Source organism: Rhinopithecus bieti, unplaced genomic scaffold, assembly GCF_001698545.2.
Source record: "Rhinopithecus bieti isolate Rb0 unplaced genomic scaffold, ASM169854v2 scaffold_8601, whole genome shotgun sequence".
Classification (NCBI taxonomy): domain Eukaryota; kingdom Metazoa; phylum Chordata; class Mammalia; order Primates; family Cercopithecidae; genus Rhinopithecus; species Rhinopithecus bieti.
The window spans coordinates 706,393-727,312 of NW_016806193.1; the positions used below are offsets into that span (position 1 = coordinate 706,393).

The window sequence follows — 20,920 nt, forward strand, 5'->3', positions numbered from 1 at the left end:
GTGGGAAAGTGCAATACACACAAGCAAAACAAATGGACTTGAGAAATAAGGAACTGAAGGGGACTGGATTTTCCTGCTTTAGCTGTGAGCTAGGCATACCCCTAGAGCTTTTAATTCAGTAGATCTGAGATGGGGCCCAGGAATATACATTTTTAACACAGTCCCTAGTAATTCTAATGCCAGAGGTCCATGAGCTTCACTTTAAAAATAAATATATCCTAGTTAATGTCTTCATTATTTAACATAAACAAGTCAATGTAGAAGTTTAAAAATCAGGCTCCGGAGTTTGATGCAGATTTAAACCCCTGGACTGACATTTACTAACTATGTGGCTTAGAACGAATTACTTAATCTTTCTAAGCCTTAGTTTCTGGCCCATAAGAAATGCCCCAATATATTAATTGCTATTACTATGTTATTATCATTATTATCTTAATTGGAAGATTTTTTTTTTTTAACGAATCTATTTTTTTTTCTTTTCTATGTCAACTTTTATTTTAGATATGGGGGTACATGTGCAGGTGTGTTACTTGGGAATATTGCACCCAGGCAGTGAGCATAGTACCCAATAGGTAGCTTTTCAATCCATGTCCTCTTCCCTCCCCACTCTAGTGCTCTGCAGTGTCTATTGTTCCCATCTTTATGTCTGTGCATGCTTCATGTTTAGCTCCTACTGATAAGCAAGAACATGCATATTTGGTTTTCTGTCCCTGCCTTAGTTTGCTTAGGATTATGGCCTCCAACTCCATTCATGATACTGTAAATGACATAATTTCATTCTTTTTTTACAGCTACATAGTATTCCGTGGCATATATATACCACATTTTCTTTATGTAATCAACCATTGATGGGCACCTAAGTTGATTCTATGTCTGTGCTATTGTAAGTAGCATGGCCATGAACATGCAAGTGCATGGGTCTTTTTGGTATAATGATCTATTTTCCTTTGGGTATACACCCAGTAATGGGATTGCTGGGTCAAATAGTAGCTCTGTTTTAAGTTCTTTGAGAAATCTCCAAAGTGCTCTCCATGGTGGCTAAGTGCGTAAGTGTTCCCTTTTCTCTGCAGTCTTGTCAGCATCTGTTGGTTTTGACTTTTTAAGAATAGTCATCCTGACTGGTGTGAGATGTTATCTCATCATGGGTATGATTTGCCTGTCTCTGATGATTAGTGAAGATGAGTATTTTTTAATGTTTTTTTGGCCACTTCTATGTCTTTTTCGTTCGTTTGCTTGTTTTGTTTTTTTGAAACGGAGTTTCACTCTTGTTGCCCAGGCTGGAGTGCGATGGCGCGATCTCGGCTCACGGCAACCTCCGCCTCCTGGGTTCAACCGATTCTCCTGCCTCAGCCTCCCGAGTAGCTGGGATTACAGGCATGTGCCACCACGCCCGTCTAATTTTATATTTTTAGTAAAGATGGGGTTTCTCCATGTTGGTCAGGCTGGTCTCGATCTCCTAACCTCAGGTGATCTGCCCCACCTCCGCCTCCCAAAGTGTTTGGATTACAGGCATGAGCCACCACGCCCAGTCCTGTCTTTTTTTGAGAAGTGTCTATGTCTTTTGCTCATTTTTAATGGGGGCTGTTCATTTCTTGCTTGTTGATTTGTTTAAGTTCTTTATAGGTTATGGATAGTGGACCTTTGTCAGATGCATAATTTGTGAATATTTTCTCCTGTCCTGTAGGTCTTTTCATGGTTTCTTTTCCTGTGCAGAAACTCTTCAGTTTAATTAGGTCCCACTTACCAATTGTTGTTTTTGTAGTATTTGCTTTTGGGGACTTAGCTGAAAATTATTTGCCAAGACCAATGTTGAGAAGGGTATTTCCTAGGTTTTCTTCCAGGATTTTTATAGTTCGAGGTCTTACATTTAAATCTGTAATCCATCTTGAGTTAATTTTTTTTATATGGTGAAAGGTAAGAGTCCAGTTTCATTCATTCTTCTTCATATAGCTAGCCATTTATCCCAGCACCATGTACTGAGTAGGGAGTTCTTTTTCCATTGCTTGTTTTTGTGAGCCTTCTCAAAGATCAGATAGTTATAAATGTGTGGTTTTATTTCTGAGTTTTTTATTCTATTCTGTTGGTCTATGTGTCTGTTTTGTACTAGTACCATGCTGTTTTGGTTGCTCTAGCCTTGTGGTATAGTTTGAAGTTGGGTATTGTGATGTCTCCAGCTTTGTTCCTTTTGCTTAAGACTGTTTTGGCTATTCAGGCTCTTTTTTTGGGTTCCATGTGAATTTTAGAATAGTGGGGGGTTTTTTGTTTTTTTGTTTTTTGTTTTTTGTTTTTAATTCTGTGAAGAATGACATTGATAGTTTGGTAGGAATAGAATTTAATCTGTAAGTTGCTCTGGGCAATAGAGCTATTTTGGTGATACTGATTCTTCCAATCCATGAACATGGAAAGTATTTCCATTTATTTGTGTCATCTCTGATTTCTTTCAGCAGAGTTTTATACTTCTTCTTGTAGGGATCTTTCACCTCCTTATTTAGCTGTATTCCTAGGTATTTTATCTTCTTTGTGACTATTGTAAATGAGATTGTGCTCTTGATTTGACTCTCAGTCTGGACATTATTGGTGTAATGAAATGCTACTGATTTTTGTACACTGATTTTATATCAAAAACTTACTAAAATCATTTATCAGTTTTAGTAGGCTTTTGGCAGATTATTTAGAATTTTCTAGACAGAAAATTATATCATCAGTGAAGAGAGACAATTTGACTTCTTTTCCTATTTGGATGCCTTTTATTTTTTTCACTTGCCTGAGTGCTCTGGCTAGGACTTCTAACAAATCCATTTTAAAGGGACTGAGTTTTGTTTAGTAAGAAAAATACTTCCTAAGTATAAGTTGGAATTACGAGGTTCATGATTGGCTTTATCATCACTGTTACTTTTATAGTTAATTTTCCAAGTGGCACTTTATTGTTATAAATAGGCCTCAGTCATATCTTTTTGCAAGTGCCTCCCTAATAATCATTTCTGAATAAAAATTTTGGCCTCTATGTTTAATTACAGTTCGCAACTTAGTTCCAGTTCACACCTTGAGCTATTATATTGGATGTAGCACATCTTCCTTAGGTGTTATTTACTGACCTGAAACTATTGCCCAAAGCATCTTATTTTGTCTGTATCCAGGAATTTATTGAGCCTGCATGATATCCTGATAGAGTTTACTCACTAAAATAGAAGTTATAAAAGTTCAATCAAATTACGATCTATCAGCCATCTTACAGAACCAAGAATGTGCAATCATTTATCCAAGTACTATTTACTCAGTGCCTAAAAAATGTCGGGTGTTTGGGATCACAGAAAAAAGAAAACCAAGATTCCCACTATCATGGAGAAATGATATTCACAGTTGCGTGGGCAGTGGAAACTGAAAAAAAAAAAAAAAGGTAATCAAATTCATTACCAAGACAGCTTTATCTGGCAGTGAGTGCTATGAATGACATTAAATAGAGTGATGTAATAGAAAATGCCTAAAGGAAAGGAGCTCCTTTTGATTAAGGCAGGAAAAGGCTCTCATCTCTCAGGAGATGTTGAGCTGATGCCTGAATGCCAAGGAGGCAGCCATGGGAAATGTCAGGGGGCAGAGTGATTTAAGAAAAGAGAACAGTCAACAACAAGACCTGGAGACAGGACCATGTTTGTCAAAACTGAGAAACAGAAAGCAGGCCAATGTAGTTGAAACAGGGTGATGGAGGACAGAGCAGCAGGGGTGGAGGTTGGAGATACAGTTAGGGGCACCAAGGTAAGGCCTGGTGAGCCCTGTTAAAGAGAGGAAACACTGAAGAATTTCAGCAGGGGGATGCCATAGTCTAATTTATCACGATTTCAGTTTCCCTTTCCTATTCCCTCCTCCCCTCTACCTAAGGGTGACTAGCTGTTATGATAATCGGTTAAATGATGATTAGCTGTAATATTGATTTCCACATTTCTAACTATAATGTCTGTAAATTTCTTAATGAATATGTTACATAGGCACGCACTATAACTCCCAGATCACATCCCATTTTGCTTTAGAAGATGTAGACACAAGTCATCTATTTTTGTCTCCATTGCATTTAAAGAATGTCTCCTTAAATCTGGCAATTTAGGTTGCACCAGGTGACGTTTGAGGTGCCCACCTGCGAGGGAAAGGAACGGCAGAAGCTGGCATTGATTGGTGACTCCTCGTCTTCAGCAGAGTTCTTCGTCACTGTGGCTGTCTTCGCCTTCCTCTACTCTTTGGCCGCCACTGTCGTTTACATTTTCTTCCAGAACAAATACCGGGAAAACAACCGGGGCCCACTCATTGTAAGTGGTTTTCTTTTCAAATAACTTTTCTGTTCCTTCTAATTTTTTTTTACTAATGCTTGAAGGACTTTGGAGTTACCTGAGCCCTTGGGGTAGGTGTTTGAAAGGAAATCACATTCTTTTTTATCCAAATCTCTTGAAGCCACAACAAAAACATGATGTCTCTCAATCTCTTGTGCTCCTGTGCTGGGAAAATATCACCTGACTTGCTAGAAACCCCTCTGAAATAAATGTTTAGAAATCGCATGAGATCAAGGAAAGAGCAGTGAAGCTTGCTGTAGATTTATTTATAATTCCAGCATTATGGAGTTAGTCAACTATTTTTCTGATTATTTAGACAGTGTGACCTGTGCTTATTTGAAATATGTTATTCCCTTAGAATATAGAATGGACATATATTAATAACTGTTTAGTTTGAAAATGGAGTTCTTCATCTCTGTATATCTATCTATCTATGTCTTTTTCCTACCAATTCCTTGCCCTAAACCTCACTTTCTCTTGACTTATACAATGGTCCAAGGACTCATATGAGTGAAATTAATATAGCCCAGCATTTCTAAACATAAACACACATACACCTAGGGGGACACAAAACCTTTAAGAGGGTACCTAGGCTGGATAATTTTAAGGCAATAAATTTTAAATTTCACCCTTTACGTGTGCATTTGCCCAAACCCTATCTTCCTGAGAATGTCCTGTATCTGAAAAGATTTTGCTGTCGTCTTTCTTAATCAACTACTCCCATTTTACAAAAGAAAATTATCCTTATTTACCAACTCAAGTCTTACTACACAGTACATTTACAGAATATAAAACATTTGGGACACTGAAAAGGGGACCATTGAAATATTGGTGTTGGTGTTGACAAAAGTGAGTGATTCTGATGCCTGACTAATATACTTTTTTGGATATAAGGAGGTTTACTATTTTGGGGCTTTCAATAAAATTAAAAATTCTAGTATGCTGATCAGTTGATTGATCATTAAAAAATAATTTTTGATAACAGGTTACTGTGTGATATGGGACCTATAACTCAAAAAGAAAAGTAATAAATGGTATTGCTGTAACAAAACTCCATTTGTTCTCATTTATGCAAGCAAGCTTTCTCAGCATTTACATCTAAAAAAGGAAAAATGGAAATGAAATTTATGCTGAATCATGTACTATTCTGTAAATAAATAATATTTGTCAAAAAATTACTTATTAACTGCTATGGCTTGAATATGGTTTATCCCCCACCAAAACTCATGCTGAAGCTTGATCTTCAATGTGGCAGTGTTAGGAGGCAGTGCTTTCTAAAGCCGGTTAGATAACTAGGATGAGTTAATGTCTTTCTTGAGAGACTGCATTAGTTCTCATAAGACTGTATTAGTTCTTGTGAGAGCAGGTTGTTATGAATTGAGTCAGCCTCTTTTGTCTTCTATCCCTTTTCCCACATACCCAGTTCCCCTTTCATTTATCTGCCATGTTTTGACACAGCATAAGGCCCTCACCACAAGCCACCAGACGTGGCTGTCCAATCTTGAACTTCCCAGCCTGTAGACTATGTGCTAAATAAACCTCTTTTCTTTATAAATTACTCAGTCTCAGGTACTGTGTTATAGCCATACAAAATGGACTAAAACAGCCTATTCATCTAAGAATTGTAAATTTTCAATACAATTTTTACTTTTTATTTTATTTTATTGAGGCACAGTCTCATGCCACCACCCAGGCTGGCGTGCAGTGGTGTAATCACAGCTCACTCCACCTCCCAGGCTCAGATGATCCTCCCACCTCAGCCTCCCAAGTAGCTGGGACAACAGGTGCATGCCACCACACCCAGCTAATTTTTGTATTTTTTGCAGAGACAAGGTTGCATCACATTTTTTGCAGAGACAGGGTCTCAAATTCCTGGACTCAAGTTATCCTCCCGCCTTGGCCTCCCAAAGTGCTGAGATTACAGGCATAAGCCACTGTATCTGGCTACTTTTTAAATTTAATAATTACATATTAAATTTATAATATATTTTTGTTGTTTTGGAAAATTATGCATTAATAATACTTGTAGTGATCACTCAACCTAAAAGAAATTTAATACTTAAAGTCTTAGGATCACAAGTAATTAAGCAGTTAACTTAAATGTGTATATGTATTTTTGTTGTTGTGGTGCCAAAAAAAATAAATAGAATGTAATAATAATATGCTTTCCAGAAAAAATTAATCATGCTATGATTCTGTGAGGCTCGAGGGGGGAAGTAATAATAAATACAAATTCCACAAGAGAAACAAAAGGAAGATATAAAATTCTCCACCTGTTAAATAACTTGTTAATTATAAGAGAGTATCTGTTAATTATAACAGAATATCAAGTAACTGTTCCATTGGATACATTTAAAAATTGATGCAATAATTTTATTTTAAATATCAATTTTTTTTTTTTTTTTTTTTGAGACAGGATCTTACTGTCACCCAGGCTGGTGTGTAGTGGAACAATCTCGGATCACTTCAACCTTCACCTCCTGGGCTCAATTAATCCTCCCACCTCAGCCTCCCAAGCTCCCAAGTAGCAGGGACTATAGGCACACACCCCCACACTCAGCTAATTTTTTGTATTTTTTGGTACAGACGGGATTTTGCCATGTTGCCCAGGCTGGTCTCAAACTCCTGGATTCAAGCAATCTACCAGCCTTGGCCTCCCAAAATGCTGGGATTAGGTGTGAGCCACCACTCCCAGTCTAATACATTCAATATGCCAGAAATTACATTCTTTGCAGCTATTTGAACTTTCAATAAAAACAAAATTAGATGCCGACTTTATACAACTAGGGACATAGTTTTTTACATTATTTTAGAGAGTATGTGAGTAAAATAAATTTCGCAAATCTCTATTATAGAGATCTGAACCTTAAAATAATAAATTTTGAAGGATAACTGGGAGAATTCTCTGTTTTTAGAAATTTGTTAAGTTTGAAGGGACTAGAAAATGTTCAGATGTGCAACACTTTAATATGTTAACTTAAAAAAAGAGTAACGAAACAGAATTTGAAACTTTGGGCAAGTGTTTTTTTATTTTTATTTTGTTTTTTTCTATCTCAAATTTGAGTTAATAGTCTTAATGATTTCAAAATGTCTTTAACAGAGTCACCAAACTTGGGCTTATCCCCACCATGATGTACAGATGGACATACCTAAGAGATTGTCATGCATATACCATAAATCCAACATGCATGTTTATTTCTGGATCCCATGTAAGCACACTTACAGAATTTTTAAGTCTGAGGAAATATCCTGACTTCTAAACAGAGAAGTTGATACAGCTAATCCACACATAAAGTGGGGGAAAAAAACTATTTTGTTATATAAAACCACATTCTACTCATATAGAATCATCTTGTAAAGGCATGCTGCTTTATCTCTGTGTAAACAGTCTTTCCCATTAAGCAAGATATGATGAAATCCTGAATTGTGTAATACAATGGTAGGTTTTGTTTTATTATGTCGTGGGAGGAAGGAACAGAGAGAGATAATTCTAATAATCAAAAAAGAAAAGTCTCCTAGATGAAACTTCTGTGATATTAAAAAACCGAAGTGCTCGTTACTTAGCAGATAAAAGTTAATTTAAAAATGAGCCTGAATCATAGGAGTCACAGAGGCAGATTGCATGTAGATCAGCAGGACGCCATTGTAGCTGCAAAGAGCAAACCACGTCGATTCAAATCCCACCATGATGAAGCTGTGATTGGGGAAGTAAGAGGTGCGATGACACCATTTGTGAAGAGCAGTTTTAAGCAAATTCACAGTGTGAGCAAGGTCTCAAGAGGGTGGTGCATACTTAAGAAAACTTTCAAATACTAGAAAAGCATTTGTTCAGATGTTCACAATAATTTTGCTTGTTTAAAACCTATCCTCTTTATTCACAAAGATGGCTACTGTATTAGTCCAGTCTCACACTGCTATAAAGAACGGCCTGACACTAGGTAATTTCTAAAGAAAAGAGGTTTAATTAACTCACAGTTCTGTATGGCTAGGGAGGCCTCGGGAAATTTACAATCGTGGTGGAAGGCACCTCTTCATAGGGTGGCCGCAGAGAGAAGAAGTGAGTAAGAGAAGAACTACCAAACACTTATAAAACTATCAGATCTCATGAGAACTCACTCACTATCATGAGAACAGCATGGGGGGAACCACCTCCATGATCCAATCACCTCCCACCAGGTCTCTCCCTCAACACCTGGGGATTACAATTCAAGATGAGATTTGGGTGGGGACACAAAGCCTAACCATATCAACTACTGATCATTATTTGGGCAACTTTATTTTGGTTACCATCTATTTTTTGTTGTTGTTTTGTTTCTAACCAAACACACACTTAAAAAAAAAATTATGTAATTTGTGATTCTTCAAGTCAAACTTTGAACATGAAACTACAAAATTGCTGTAATAGGTGAACATAAACTAATTCAAGCAGTTTAAGAAATCAGATACCCTTCCAAGGTATTTCACATCCAAAAAATTAACAAATTTTCATCTCAATTTATAGTCCTCTGGGACATGACATTATACATCCTGCACAAATAAAATTAATGTTGTAGGGAAGTGACAAGGACGATAATAACTATAACATCAACCGATATTGACTGGGTTTCTACTGTGTGTTGTGTTGAGCTAATACTCAAGACAACCCTGCTTTATATTATTATTCATATTTATAGATGAGAGAAGCGAAGCTTAGAATAGTTACCAACTCTCCCTGGTTGCATCACTTATAGGCAGAAGGTTCAGAGTGTGGGCCCAAATCCAGAGCACAATTCATAACCACCATGCAAGAGGCCCAAGATCCTGATAGCCAATGTGCTATAGAAGTTAGAGGGGTGGAGATAGGTAAGACAAATTGGTATTGTTTTACTCTAGAAGCAAATAAGTCAATCTCATAATCCCTAGGCTCTTTTGCTCATTTGACTGTCATGGAGGATTTTATTTTATTTGCCTCCAAAATCCATCTGGAGTTATGGAATGACAGTCATGCATCTGTCTTACTAGAACTACTAGAGGGTTCTGCTTATGAGTGCCGTTTATCTGACTTGCAAATAGAAGATGCCAATGAGGGAAAACAAACTTTAAAATGGCCAGGATAAATGTGTATTGTGAATCACAGATTACCAGGATTGGTTCCTATGCATTTCCAAGCAGTTGTGAGCAGTTTCAGGCAGACTGGAGCCAAGCTTATCAATGGCTACTGAAAAATATTTTTTCTACTGAATATGTACGACAAGATTGCCCACCTTTAAGTAAAAATGAGGATCTGAATGCCTTTAGAAGTAACACAAGTGTTAATGATGCTGAATGATGTAATAGTGAGGAAATTGGGCCAAAGAAATCAGCCAGCTACTGTATGTCACTACAGTAAATGTCTTCTTGTACAGATAAATAAATATCAGTTCTCAGGAAGCAGAAATGGCCATGCGAATGGCGCATGATTGTGAAATTGAAATGTCATATCAGGTTATATCATTTTTTCATGTTCCTTAAAGTCTAGTTTTAAAGCCAATCTCCTGCCTAGGTTACTGTGACAGGATGTTCTGAGCCATTTTCAGATCGCAAGTCTAATAATGAGGATTTAGTTTCCTTCCATACTAATGTAAAGTAGATTTTTAAAAGCAACTTATCTTACAAGGCTGACAGAATGCTTGAATGCTCTAAGAATGAGCATATTAATAAATACCATCTCGTGTTTCAGTGAATATGTATTGCAAGAGTTTTGGCTTAAAGTAACTTCTCTGGGAGTTAGGAAGAATCTTGATACCCACCTTAAGATTTTGTGTAAAAGAAAGAGGCTATGTTATTCAAACTGTCCTCCCATAAAGGAGACCAGGTTGACCCAAGGCAGTTTATGGGACCAGGAGTGTTTACCAATGGCAGGCACACAGTGGTATCATGGCTCACCTTTGTTTCATGCCCAATGCCTTCCACATATTTTCATATTTCCCCATCTAGCCTCAAAACAATCCTGGGAGTGAAGTAGTGCAATGAGAATTAGCCCTATTCTGCAGATTCAATTTAATTCCTCTTTAGTGATCACTAGACATTGGAAAATAAGTCCCTGGGACATTAGAAACCTTGCTGTTGTCAGGGAAGAAGTTAATAGCAGAGCAAGGGCACGAACTGTTAGTCCAGTAATCTTCAGGGTAGTGGCTAATTTATGGGGTGCTGAATTGCAATCTTCTTGTGTGAAATACTATTTAACAGGTAGAAACTGTTACTTCACATATAGAATGGTGTCAATAATAATGCACACATCACATGAGTGCAGTAGGGAAAGGAAGAGTTGATGCCTGAAAAGCACTTTACACAGGGAAATGCACACACTAAGTGATAAATTAATGGTATCTGATTGCAGCACTATTATTATCATTAATTTCAATTATTCTCCTGTCCATTACTGGGTAGTCCCTTAGTCCCACAAAGGAAAATTGCAGGCGCCTTCCTTTGATTGACTGCTGCTCTCACAGTTCTATCTTCCTCTAGTCCTTCTATCCCAAGCACCTTCTTATCCCCAAATCCCCAAGGATAGAGCTTAACTCAGGACTACTTCTAAGATCACAATTGCTAGGTTGAACCATCCAATTAACCTTTGTGTTTCTTGAATCTCACTCCATTAGATGACTGGGAGGTAGACTTCTAATTTCCCCAAACAAAATAAGGTTTCTCATTTTGAACTATAGGCTGGAGCCATCACTAAGGGAAGAAAACAAGAGAGACAGATACAGAGCTGGATGCTCAAATAATCAAATGCTCTTTCCTATCAGCTACACCTTTGTTTGGGTATAATTAGATACAGAAATCAGATTTTGCAGTCTCTGAGCTATACAGAAAATGCTGAGAAAGCACTCTCTCTTCTCCCCTTCGCTCTCTCCCTCTCCCCAATTCCCCTCTGTCTTCTCCTTTCCTCTTCTCTCCTCATTTCTCTCCCCATTCTCCTCTCTCCTCTTTATGTCAGTTCCGTTTCATGTCTATTTTATTTTAATAGGTAATAAGTATCATCAACAGGCCAAGCAACGTGTATTTATGGGAGAATTAAAAGCATTTAGTCTGCTGAGGAACATTATTGAATTATTAAATCATTATAACTCTCCTACAAATGGCTTGCTAGGGATATGTAGACGGGCTTTGGTAACCTAGAGGAGGAGGTATATAATCTTGCCTAGAAGTGAGCGCACGCCCTCTCCAGGTCTCTGTGGCTGTGGACTTGTCGTAAAGACAACTCGAGAGCATCGTGAGGTTGGTGAGCAAGGTAAATGAAGGGCCTTGTTCTTGAAGTTCTGCCCCAGGAACAGTGTATTTGATGATAAAAATAATATCATTTGAAGCCCCAAAAGTGTATGTGTATGTTGTTAGTCATAGACACACCTATCAGAATCCGACACTGATTTGTGGTGGATGGGGGTGGGGATGTGTCTTTTTTTTTTTTTTTTTTGAGACGGAGTCTTGCTCTGTCACCCAGCCTGGAGTGCAGTGGCACGATCTCAGCTCACTGCAACCTCCGCCTCCTGGATTAAAGCCATTCTCCTGCCTCAGCCTCCCCAGTAGCTGGGATTACAGGCACACACCACCATGCCCAGCTAATTTTTGTATTTTTAGTAGAGACGGGGTTTCACCTTGTTGGGCAGGCTGGTCTCGAACTCCTGACCTTGTGATCCGCCTGCCTCGGCCTCCCGAAGTGCTGGGATTGCAGGTGTGAGCCACCGCGCCTGTCCAGTGTGTGTGTGTGTCTCACCTCCTCACTCTCTGAAATCAGAAATGTTGATCATGTGAAAACATATGGACTTCACCTTAAATGAACTCAATCTAAACCACTCTAAATTTTGTATCAAGTACATTTCTCTCAGCATTGACAGCACAGATGAAGGCAAATACATTAATCCATTCAAAATTTTCCCAGTGTACTCTCTAGATGTTTTATCGAATCTCACATCCTCAGCTCTTTTTCAGCTTTTTGACGATTAGTGAATTCTTAATTACAATTTAAATGAAGGTTCATTGCCACTGTATTTGGTACCACATTTCTCTAATTAGCTACTTTAATGAAAAGATGAGCTGTAGTTCTGTAGCCTCAATAAAGGCAGTGAGCTGCTTAAAGAACTCATGGTTCTTCCAGAGCCCACAACTCTTCTCATCCTTTGCTGGAGTCTGTGCCTTTGGGGGGCTGGTGGAAAATGTCTGTCCCAACTCCATCCACGTTTGTCACATTTCCTTACATTCCAGGGAACTCCTCATTCAGTTAGAAAATCAAAATCTTGCAGAAACTTAGCAAAACCCCAGTGTGTCTTTCCTATGTGTTTTATCTTTCATTTAAAACAAACTGAAATGTGAAATGTGTCTACTCCATAGCCTGGCATACCCAGAGAAAACTTGGCTTCCTTTCTCAGACAGACCAGGGGTTTTCAACTCCTGTCCTATGGAGATGGAGGAGGGGGTGACAATTTTGCCCCGACTCAACCCTTTGCCGCTGTCTTAAGTTTGTCCCGCTACAATAAAATACCTGAGACTGGGTAATTTATAAAGAACAGAAATTAATCTTCTCACAGTTGTGGACGCTGGAAAGTCCAAGATCAAGGCTCCAGCAGGTTCTATTGCTTGGTGAGGGTTGCCCTCTGCCTCTGCCTCCAAGATGGTGGCTTGTTGCAGCATCATCTGGAAGGAAGGAATACTGTGTCCTCACGTGATGGAAGGCAGAAGAGAAATGGAGCAGAACATGTGGGAAGCCTCTTTTAGAAAGGCCTTAATCCCATTCATGAGGGAGGGGCCCTCATGGTCTAATGACCCCTTAAGTCCCCTACTTCTTAACATTATCACATTGACAACACACGGATTTTGGAAAGGACAAATTCAAATCATAACATTCTGCCCCTGACCCCCAAAATCCATGTGTTGCCATGTGAGGACACAGCATTCCTCCCTTTCAGAGGATGCTGCAATGAGGCACCATCTGGGAGGTTACCTGTCCTAGAGGCTAATCAGGTCTACTTGACTTTAGCTTAGATGTTGCTTCATTTTTCTCTGAATAATTCTACTTGTGGGGAACTCTGTACCTCTCACCATGTTCATTCCTCTGGGTCCAGGAACCTCACTGCTAGCTTTTGGCTGTCATATTGTCCTCTGTCCTCTTGTGTCCCCTCTCTTAGCTACCTCCAACACACACAAACACACACTCTTCAGCCCAATCTAAACATTTCAGCTTCATAGTCTGTTTCCCCTAAGCTCTGCCTTCTTATCTAGCTGACATCCTAGAGAGAAAAATGCTGTCAACCTCATTTCCCTGTCCAGTTTTAGATATTACTCATCAAAGAACTCTTGCGTTTTTCTAGAATACTTCAGGAGCATTATATTGCTCCTGACTCCATATCTAATTATGGAATTTGAGCCAATTAAATATTTCTTAGCAACTTGGGCACTAGTTTAACTTTTACAGCCACCACAAGTAATTGTGGTAGACTCCCAAAGTGGTATAGATCAGGGAAAAAGGGGAGCAAAAATATTTTCCTATTTAATGAATAGCTATCCATAATTTATTTTGCTAATTCATCTTGTATTGATTTTCCTTGTGTGCCCTCAGATACTGCTGGGTTTTACTTTTCGTTTTCAATGAAACAAAAGTTCATGTGGTGTTTCCTTTTTGATAGTAAGATAAAGCTCTTTTTCAGATTCAAGAATAATGATTATGGCTGTGTAGGCCTCACTGGATCCCAGACCCTGTTGTAGGCGCTAGGGACATGAAGTCAAATAAAACCTAGGTCCTAGCCTCAAACTATCTGCTTTATTCCTATTACCCTTGAGGGCGAAATCTGTGATGGGCAGACATTAGTGGGGAGGGATTATGAATTTGGGCTCTGGAATCAGACTGCCTGGGCCCAAATCTCAGTACCACCATCTACCATCTGTATGACTTTGGACTGATGGTTATAGAACCGCTCTATACTTCTGAGTCTTCATCTATGAAATGAAGAGACTAATGGTTCCTAACTTATAAAGTTGTTGGTCAGAGTAAGTGAGCTATTACCCATAAAGCCACTAGAACAACACCAGGCACTCAGGAGGTGCTTATTAATGCAAGTAATTATTTTCATCAGCTTTATGATTATCTACCATCATGTCCATACTGTGCTTTCTCTGTAACTGGTGTTTATTAAATCTCATTGGACTGATCAGCTGAAACACAAGTGGATGGGTACACATTCTATTGACTTTCTCATCTTGAGAAATGCTTGGAAGGCTTCTTATTGCCCTGTTTACATCAAATGTTCTTTTTTATTATTTTTTTCTTCTCTGAGCCTCTAAACGCAGCATAAGCTGCTGTCATTATAGACAAATGCAATCAGCCCTAATGTGTAGCTTCACTCTTTTCCCCATCACTCTGTTCCCCTCTCTTCAGCTATCTCACTGCCACTCTGGCACTCAGATCTCATGCTTTAGGGAAAGAGGGGAGAGAGCACTGCTCCATTAAATCAGCCAACCAGGCTCCAGAGAACAGGAGCTTGAATCCCTTACCAGCTGGCAATTCTGAAAATAGTGGAAGAGTGTAAAGAACACAATAGTGTAACAGGATGAAACTTGGAAATTTGGTTGGGGCATCCAGCTGAGAAACTAGTCTCAGACTTTCACTCTCCTATCATTTTTTGAAAGTTGTGAGATCTTCCCCTTCCCATCCCCCAAGATGGCAAGCATCCTTACTAGTTGCTAAATTTATTTCCTTGAATCCAGAACAAGCACAAACTCACACACACAGCTTTAGCTTCACTGGGGGTCTCAGCAGCTTAAGAATGTCTTGCTCTAATACTCAAAGTTCATTAGACTCTCAAACAGTTGGCACAAAGTTAGCCCTTTCCCCAGCTGGACATCTTCATTTCCATTGCTGATTAGCAGGGCACTAATAAAAGTTACAGATCCATGCAAAGAAATGCTTCAGAATTTGCCCTGGGAACAGGTAGGAAGAGACTGCGGGTAAAACTGATCTGAATCCCTTATGAGGGACAAGGTTATTGAAAATACTTGAGTGATTGGCCAAGGAGTGATCTCACCTTTGTTCCACCAGCTATCTGAGATCTGCAACTTAGAATGCTCTTCCACGTTGTTCTCAAATATCTAAGAAACATCTAATCAATTTATATGCTGTCTCAAGAAATAGACAGCTAAGCTTGAATTGCAAAGAGTTACTTATTTGTGGCCTATTGGCTCACTAGCCAATTGGCTAGTCACCACTATGGGCAGAAAATAATGCAGACTATTGACAATCTAGAAATTGCAAGACTGAAAAAAGTGAAAGTATTACCGTGGAAAAAAGAACTTAGAAAAAAATGCAGTTGAGGCTTGGGAAAAGTGAGGTTAAATGCCATTGAGCTGCCACTTACTCCTGAGCACTTTCCACAGGCCAAGAATTAAATAAAATAGAAGTTATATTGGTTAATTCTGCAATACCATTAAGGCAATTATTATTATTCCCATTTTACAGATGTTGAATCCAATTTACAGAGGTTAAGTAACTTAAATAGTGCTGTACATTGAGTGTGATACAGAGACATGCTCTTCACCACAGTGCTGTATTGCCAACTCATTTTTTACCTGGAAGTGGAGAAAAAACCCAAAAATATCTATCAGCTTATTGAGCATCTGCTGTGCACAAGACAGGTGGGAGACACAGTAGCAAGAAATACACAAGTTCCTTCTTTGAGAGAACCACCCTCTCCCACTTATACAGTCCTGGCAGATGCTCAATCATGGTGCCTCACATGATACCTATAAGGTCAAGTGACTCAAGCCAGGAATCAAAGTCCCCTCTTGAATTTCTCTATTAAGTGAATTTCTTATTTCTATGGAGTTACTTAGCTAGGAATATGTCGGTCTAGTCGATAGTGGCCACATTGCCCATGATGTAGAAGGAGTCTATTTAAAGAATAAAGCTGAGCAGAGATAAGCAGATCCTCAAGGGGAGAGAAAGCGAGAGAGAGAGAGAGAGAGAGAGAGAGAGAGAGAGAGAGAGAGAGAGAAATGCTTACCAAGAAGAAATTGAGGCCCTGAATTCAGCCACAGCTGAAGCCAGCACATTCTAGACTTTCCAGTTATGTCAGTGGTTGAATTTCCCAATGTGATTGCTTTGATTTAGGTTTCTGATACTTGCCAAATAATCTTGACCTAAATAATTTCTATCTCTTCTATAAAATGTTATAAGCACCTATGCATCAAAAGATTATTAATGGAGATTAAGTAACAAATGTCTAGTGTAATTGTTAGGTGCTAAGCAGATAGTAGATGCTTAGTAACAGTTTCTTTATCTATTCATAGGACCAAGAAAGAGTAAGATGAAGTAACTCTGGTAGTACTTTTATATTCAGTATTATTTAACTGTTTCCCTTTGTAGTGACTGCACAATATTCCATTATATTGAGATAAAATGAATTATTTCCCCAATCTCTTATTGTTGGACTTAGAATTTTACATGGCTTTGAATTTTGCTCTCTTATAAGCCATTAGCCTTGCACTTTACACACATTTTAAATTGTTTCCTTAAGATAAAAACCCAGAAGTTGATTATCTTCCTGATTTTGAAGGCAGAAGTTTCTAATCTTTTCCACATTAAACACATCCCTAATGTGTGACCTCTTATATGAGTGAAAATTTTGAATTCCAACTTCTGACTATACCCCCAGTCCTGAAATCTTATGTTATTGTAGAAGAGATCTCCCCCAAAGACCTACAAAGGTAATTTTCTTCCCAGAGAAGAAAAAAACTAAAATAAAAATAACTTGTTCTAAGGAGCCTGACATTGAAACATTTGCTTTGAAACTTGAGATACTGAGGAAACATCACAAATTTAATTCAAGCTGTGTTTAAGTACACAGAAGTCAGGTAAATTATCAGGGAGACATCCCCAAGATGGGCATGAATCTGAACAGCCACGCAAGTGTAGGCCCAGTGCTGGGCTCTGCATGCCCTCAGCTTTGGCAGTATCCTTTCTCACTGAGACTCAAAAGTGAAGTTCAAAACCATTAGCAGATCCTCTGGCCAAAATGGAAGAAAAAACAAACATACAGAAATCCCATGTTTTTTTTTTTTTTTTTTTTTTTTTTTTTTTTAGCTTAATGGAATTCTTTATGAGTTTCATCCTGGGGTATCTCCAATGCCTGCAGTTCTGTATGTGGCAACCCAGCAGATGGTCAGGGAGCGGCAAAAGCGGTAATAGTCTATCCAACCCTGCCTGCTGCAGTTGGCCTTGGGGAGCTTCTGAATAAATCTGGTGGCTCCTTTCAAACCCCCAGTTAAGCCCTTTCACAGCCTTCGTTGGCTTTTTGTTTGTTTGTTTGTTTCACTTATTCTGTAAATAGTTGATTCAAGATTGAAAAAACTAGACCAAACTACATAGGATTTGTGTTCCTGATTAGAAGATACAGTTGGTAGAAGGCTGATTCTGGGCTTTATGAAACCCTCATGCATAAAGAGTTGGCACACTTATGGGAACGGGGCAGGTGAGGGGGCCAGGGAAAGGAAAGAATTGTTGGCATTAGGGCATATTCATGGAGACTCCCTATGGAGTAGTCTCCCTCCTCCAGTCTTCCATTCTTCCAATCCATTGTTTCAAATAGAGCTGTATTTATGCCATTATATCTCTGGCTTATAGAAATAAAACCTCTCTCCTCACATCAGCATTCAAGGCTCTCCTAAGCCTTCACATACCCTTCAGAGCCATCTCCTATCATCCCCTGTATTCCATGTTTTAGCCAAACTGTACTATTTGCCATTCCCTAAGATGCTGTAAAAATTCTTGTTCTGCAAAGCTACTGAGCTGCTACCTGCCACCTGGAAGGTCCTCCTCCCCTCTCCCTCCCAGCCTATCAAAATTCAACTCATCTTCAGAGATCCATCTCACAGGCTATCTGTTCCATGAAGTAATTCTTCACTACCCATGTCCTTACTCCCAAAGATATGTGATTTCTTCCTCTTCTAAACCTCCCAGCTCTGTGTAAAAATCATTGTTTGTGCAAATCCATTACTACCTTGCACTTTCGTTGGATGTGGTTTTGTCTAACCCCCCCCCCCCCCGCCCAGTAGATATCAAATATCTGAAGGACAAGGATTATTTCCAACACAGCTATCATCTCCTAAAGGCAGTATTTAAAATGAAATTAATGGCCTTCATCAAGGATAGGGTCTGAGTTTGCTCATCTACTCAACACACATTTGTTGGGTTCCTGCAAATATATATTCTAAAGGAAACATAGAAACATGTAAAAGAACCCCCCAAAATATAGAATATGCACTCTCCAATGTCTGGGTCTATAATATTGGAGGTACCCATCACGACTGTTACAGTTTAACATCAGGGTTTTGAAAATCACAGTAAGCATCAATGTTACTAAGTCCACGCCTCAATTCAGAAGAGACTCAGCTTTCTATTTTAAAACGGTGGACTCTAATTCTTCTCAAATACTCCCTTCCACATACATATTAAATGTGTGGGAAATCTATCTAACCATGGGATCTTAAAAGTTTTACTGTTGTGCACTTTGTGCTCATTAATCATTTTGTAAGAGGAAAATTAAATTTAAAATAGTATACTTGCTGTCCCTGCAGTCTTTGCTCCTCTCTGAAAAGGTGGACTTTGGCCTTACTCTTACCTTTTTCTTTAAAATAAGTATTAATCTTTGTGCTTTTCCAAGATAAATTCAAATTTATAAACTTCCAAAACATCCTTTCAGTCACTGGTTACTAATGTTTATCTGTTTTCTGGTTGAGGGAGGTTACTTGATAAATATGTAATCAGAAAACTAAAGATTTACTCTTGAATAAGAGCCATCCTTTTAAAGACTCAGTTATGAATTACCCTCAAAGAGAAGGAAGGAATTAGTAATATTCTGTATTCAAAATTCAGAAAATTTCTAAATGCTCATAAAAAGAGAGTGATTTCCTTTCTACCACGTGTAATAAAATAAAGGTAATTCACCAAGACTTTATACTCTTGCTTTTATAAAGTAATTTGATTGATATATAATAATTTGATGATATATGAACATATTCCTAAGGTGCTTAATATTAAGTAAAACTAATGAAATTTTTCTGGAAGAAAAAAATTTTCTGGCTGGACAAAGGTGGCCCCGCTTAGATCTATGATCCTAGGACAATGCCACCATTTCAGTTTTCTGCTTAGATGTCAGTTTCCTGTCCTCCAAAATGAGTTCCTTGAAGGTAGGACTGGTTTTGCTATCCCTGTGGAACCAACTCTAACTAGGACAGAGCCAACACAGAGCAGACATTCAGTAAGTACTTATCAAAGGAATGAACTCCAAGCTCCAATGTGTGTGTGTACATAGCTGTTTAACTAAAATTCAAACCCTCACATCCACTTGACTTTCAGTCCAAAGCAACCATACATCTATGTGAGTGTTCCTCTTGGGTGTCCTGGGACAGCAAAACAAGTGGCACTTTCAGTTGTGATTTAACTTGAAATCTTTCTAATTGAGTCTTTTTACCTACTAAACCAAATTGTTCCAAAGGCCTCCATTTTCATCAAAATTCCACCTTTAACTGCACTTTCTTCTCCTTCTCCTTCCCCTTCTCCTTCTTACTCTTCTTCTTCCTCTTATTCTTTTTGTATGCTCTCTTACCTACCTCTTTTGCCATGAGATTATTCAGAGTCTTCTCTCCTGTCTTAAGCATTGTTCTTGCAACAAGGATCCGACACCTGCTGACTCTGAGTAAGCCATTATGCTAGGCATAGTCACCTAAGCCTGAATCTCTCTATCCTCTCTTGCCCTCTCATTTTAAAGTTTATCTCTCCAAAACAGAAATACTTTCCTTTCCCAAAGCTCTTGATTAGAGAAAGAGTTCAGAAATTAAATGCTGTCTCATCACTCTTATTTAGAACTACAGAATCTTTATTGGTTTGTGAAAGTGGAAATAATAACTCGTTTTGCCATTTAAAATTGAACAACAGCTAAGTACAAGTGACAGATAGATTTAAATTAGAAAGGTTCTATTAAATCAGCCGAAGTCAAAGCCAATTTCACTCCAGGAACTGTATGCATAAAAAGGTGTAATTATGAAAACTTGATATTCTGCAACTTTATGCATATTCACTTTATGAACTTAGACCTTCAGAAGCCTCCTAGACTGCTTTCTCATTTTTAGCAAGTCTTAGAATAAGGCATGCCCTGATGGAATTAAAGGAGGGAGGAGGTTTGTGTGTGCGTGATTTTTCCTCCCTTAGTTTAGCAGTAATACTAAGACAAAAAAGCAGCTATTCTGCTGGGTTTTGTGTGTGTTTTAAGAGTGCTGCAAATAAAATGAACCTCAGGGAGTCAGCAAAGAAATTATAGTTTGCCAATTAGGGGGACAACGGATCCATCAGGGAAAATATCTTATTAATTGCAGCTTCTAAAGAACATGAGTGAATCTCTCTGAAGTCACTGAGAATATTTATCTTTAGAAAAGGAGAGAATTTCAGAGAATTACCAGAAGATTTAGTAATCCAAAACCCAGGGCTATCAGTTGGGTCATGTTTCCAGCAACAGAACATCATAGTGGACAATGCAGGTGAGGGGACAGTTGAGAATTAGCTCAAACTGAGCAGGTAACTCGCACCTGTCCATTCT

The 20,920-nt window shown here is 38.5% G+C and overlaps 1 protein-coding gene across 2 annotated transcripts in view; it reads left to right on the top strand.

Annotated features, from left to right (window-relative positions):
- Positions 1 to 20,920, top strand: part of SYNPR (synaptoporin) — a 340,390-nt gene that overhangs the window by 282,786 nt on the left and 36,684 nt on the right. For both annotated transcript variants that reach the window (XM_017875010.1, XM_017875011.1), the window contains one exon: positions 4,100 to 4,298. In XM_017875010.1, coding sequence (XP_017730499.1) covers positions 4,100 to 4,298 — 199 coding nt within the window. The remainder of the gene's footprint in view (positions 1 to 4,099; positions 4,299 to 20,920) is intronic.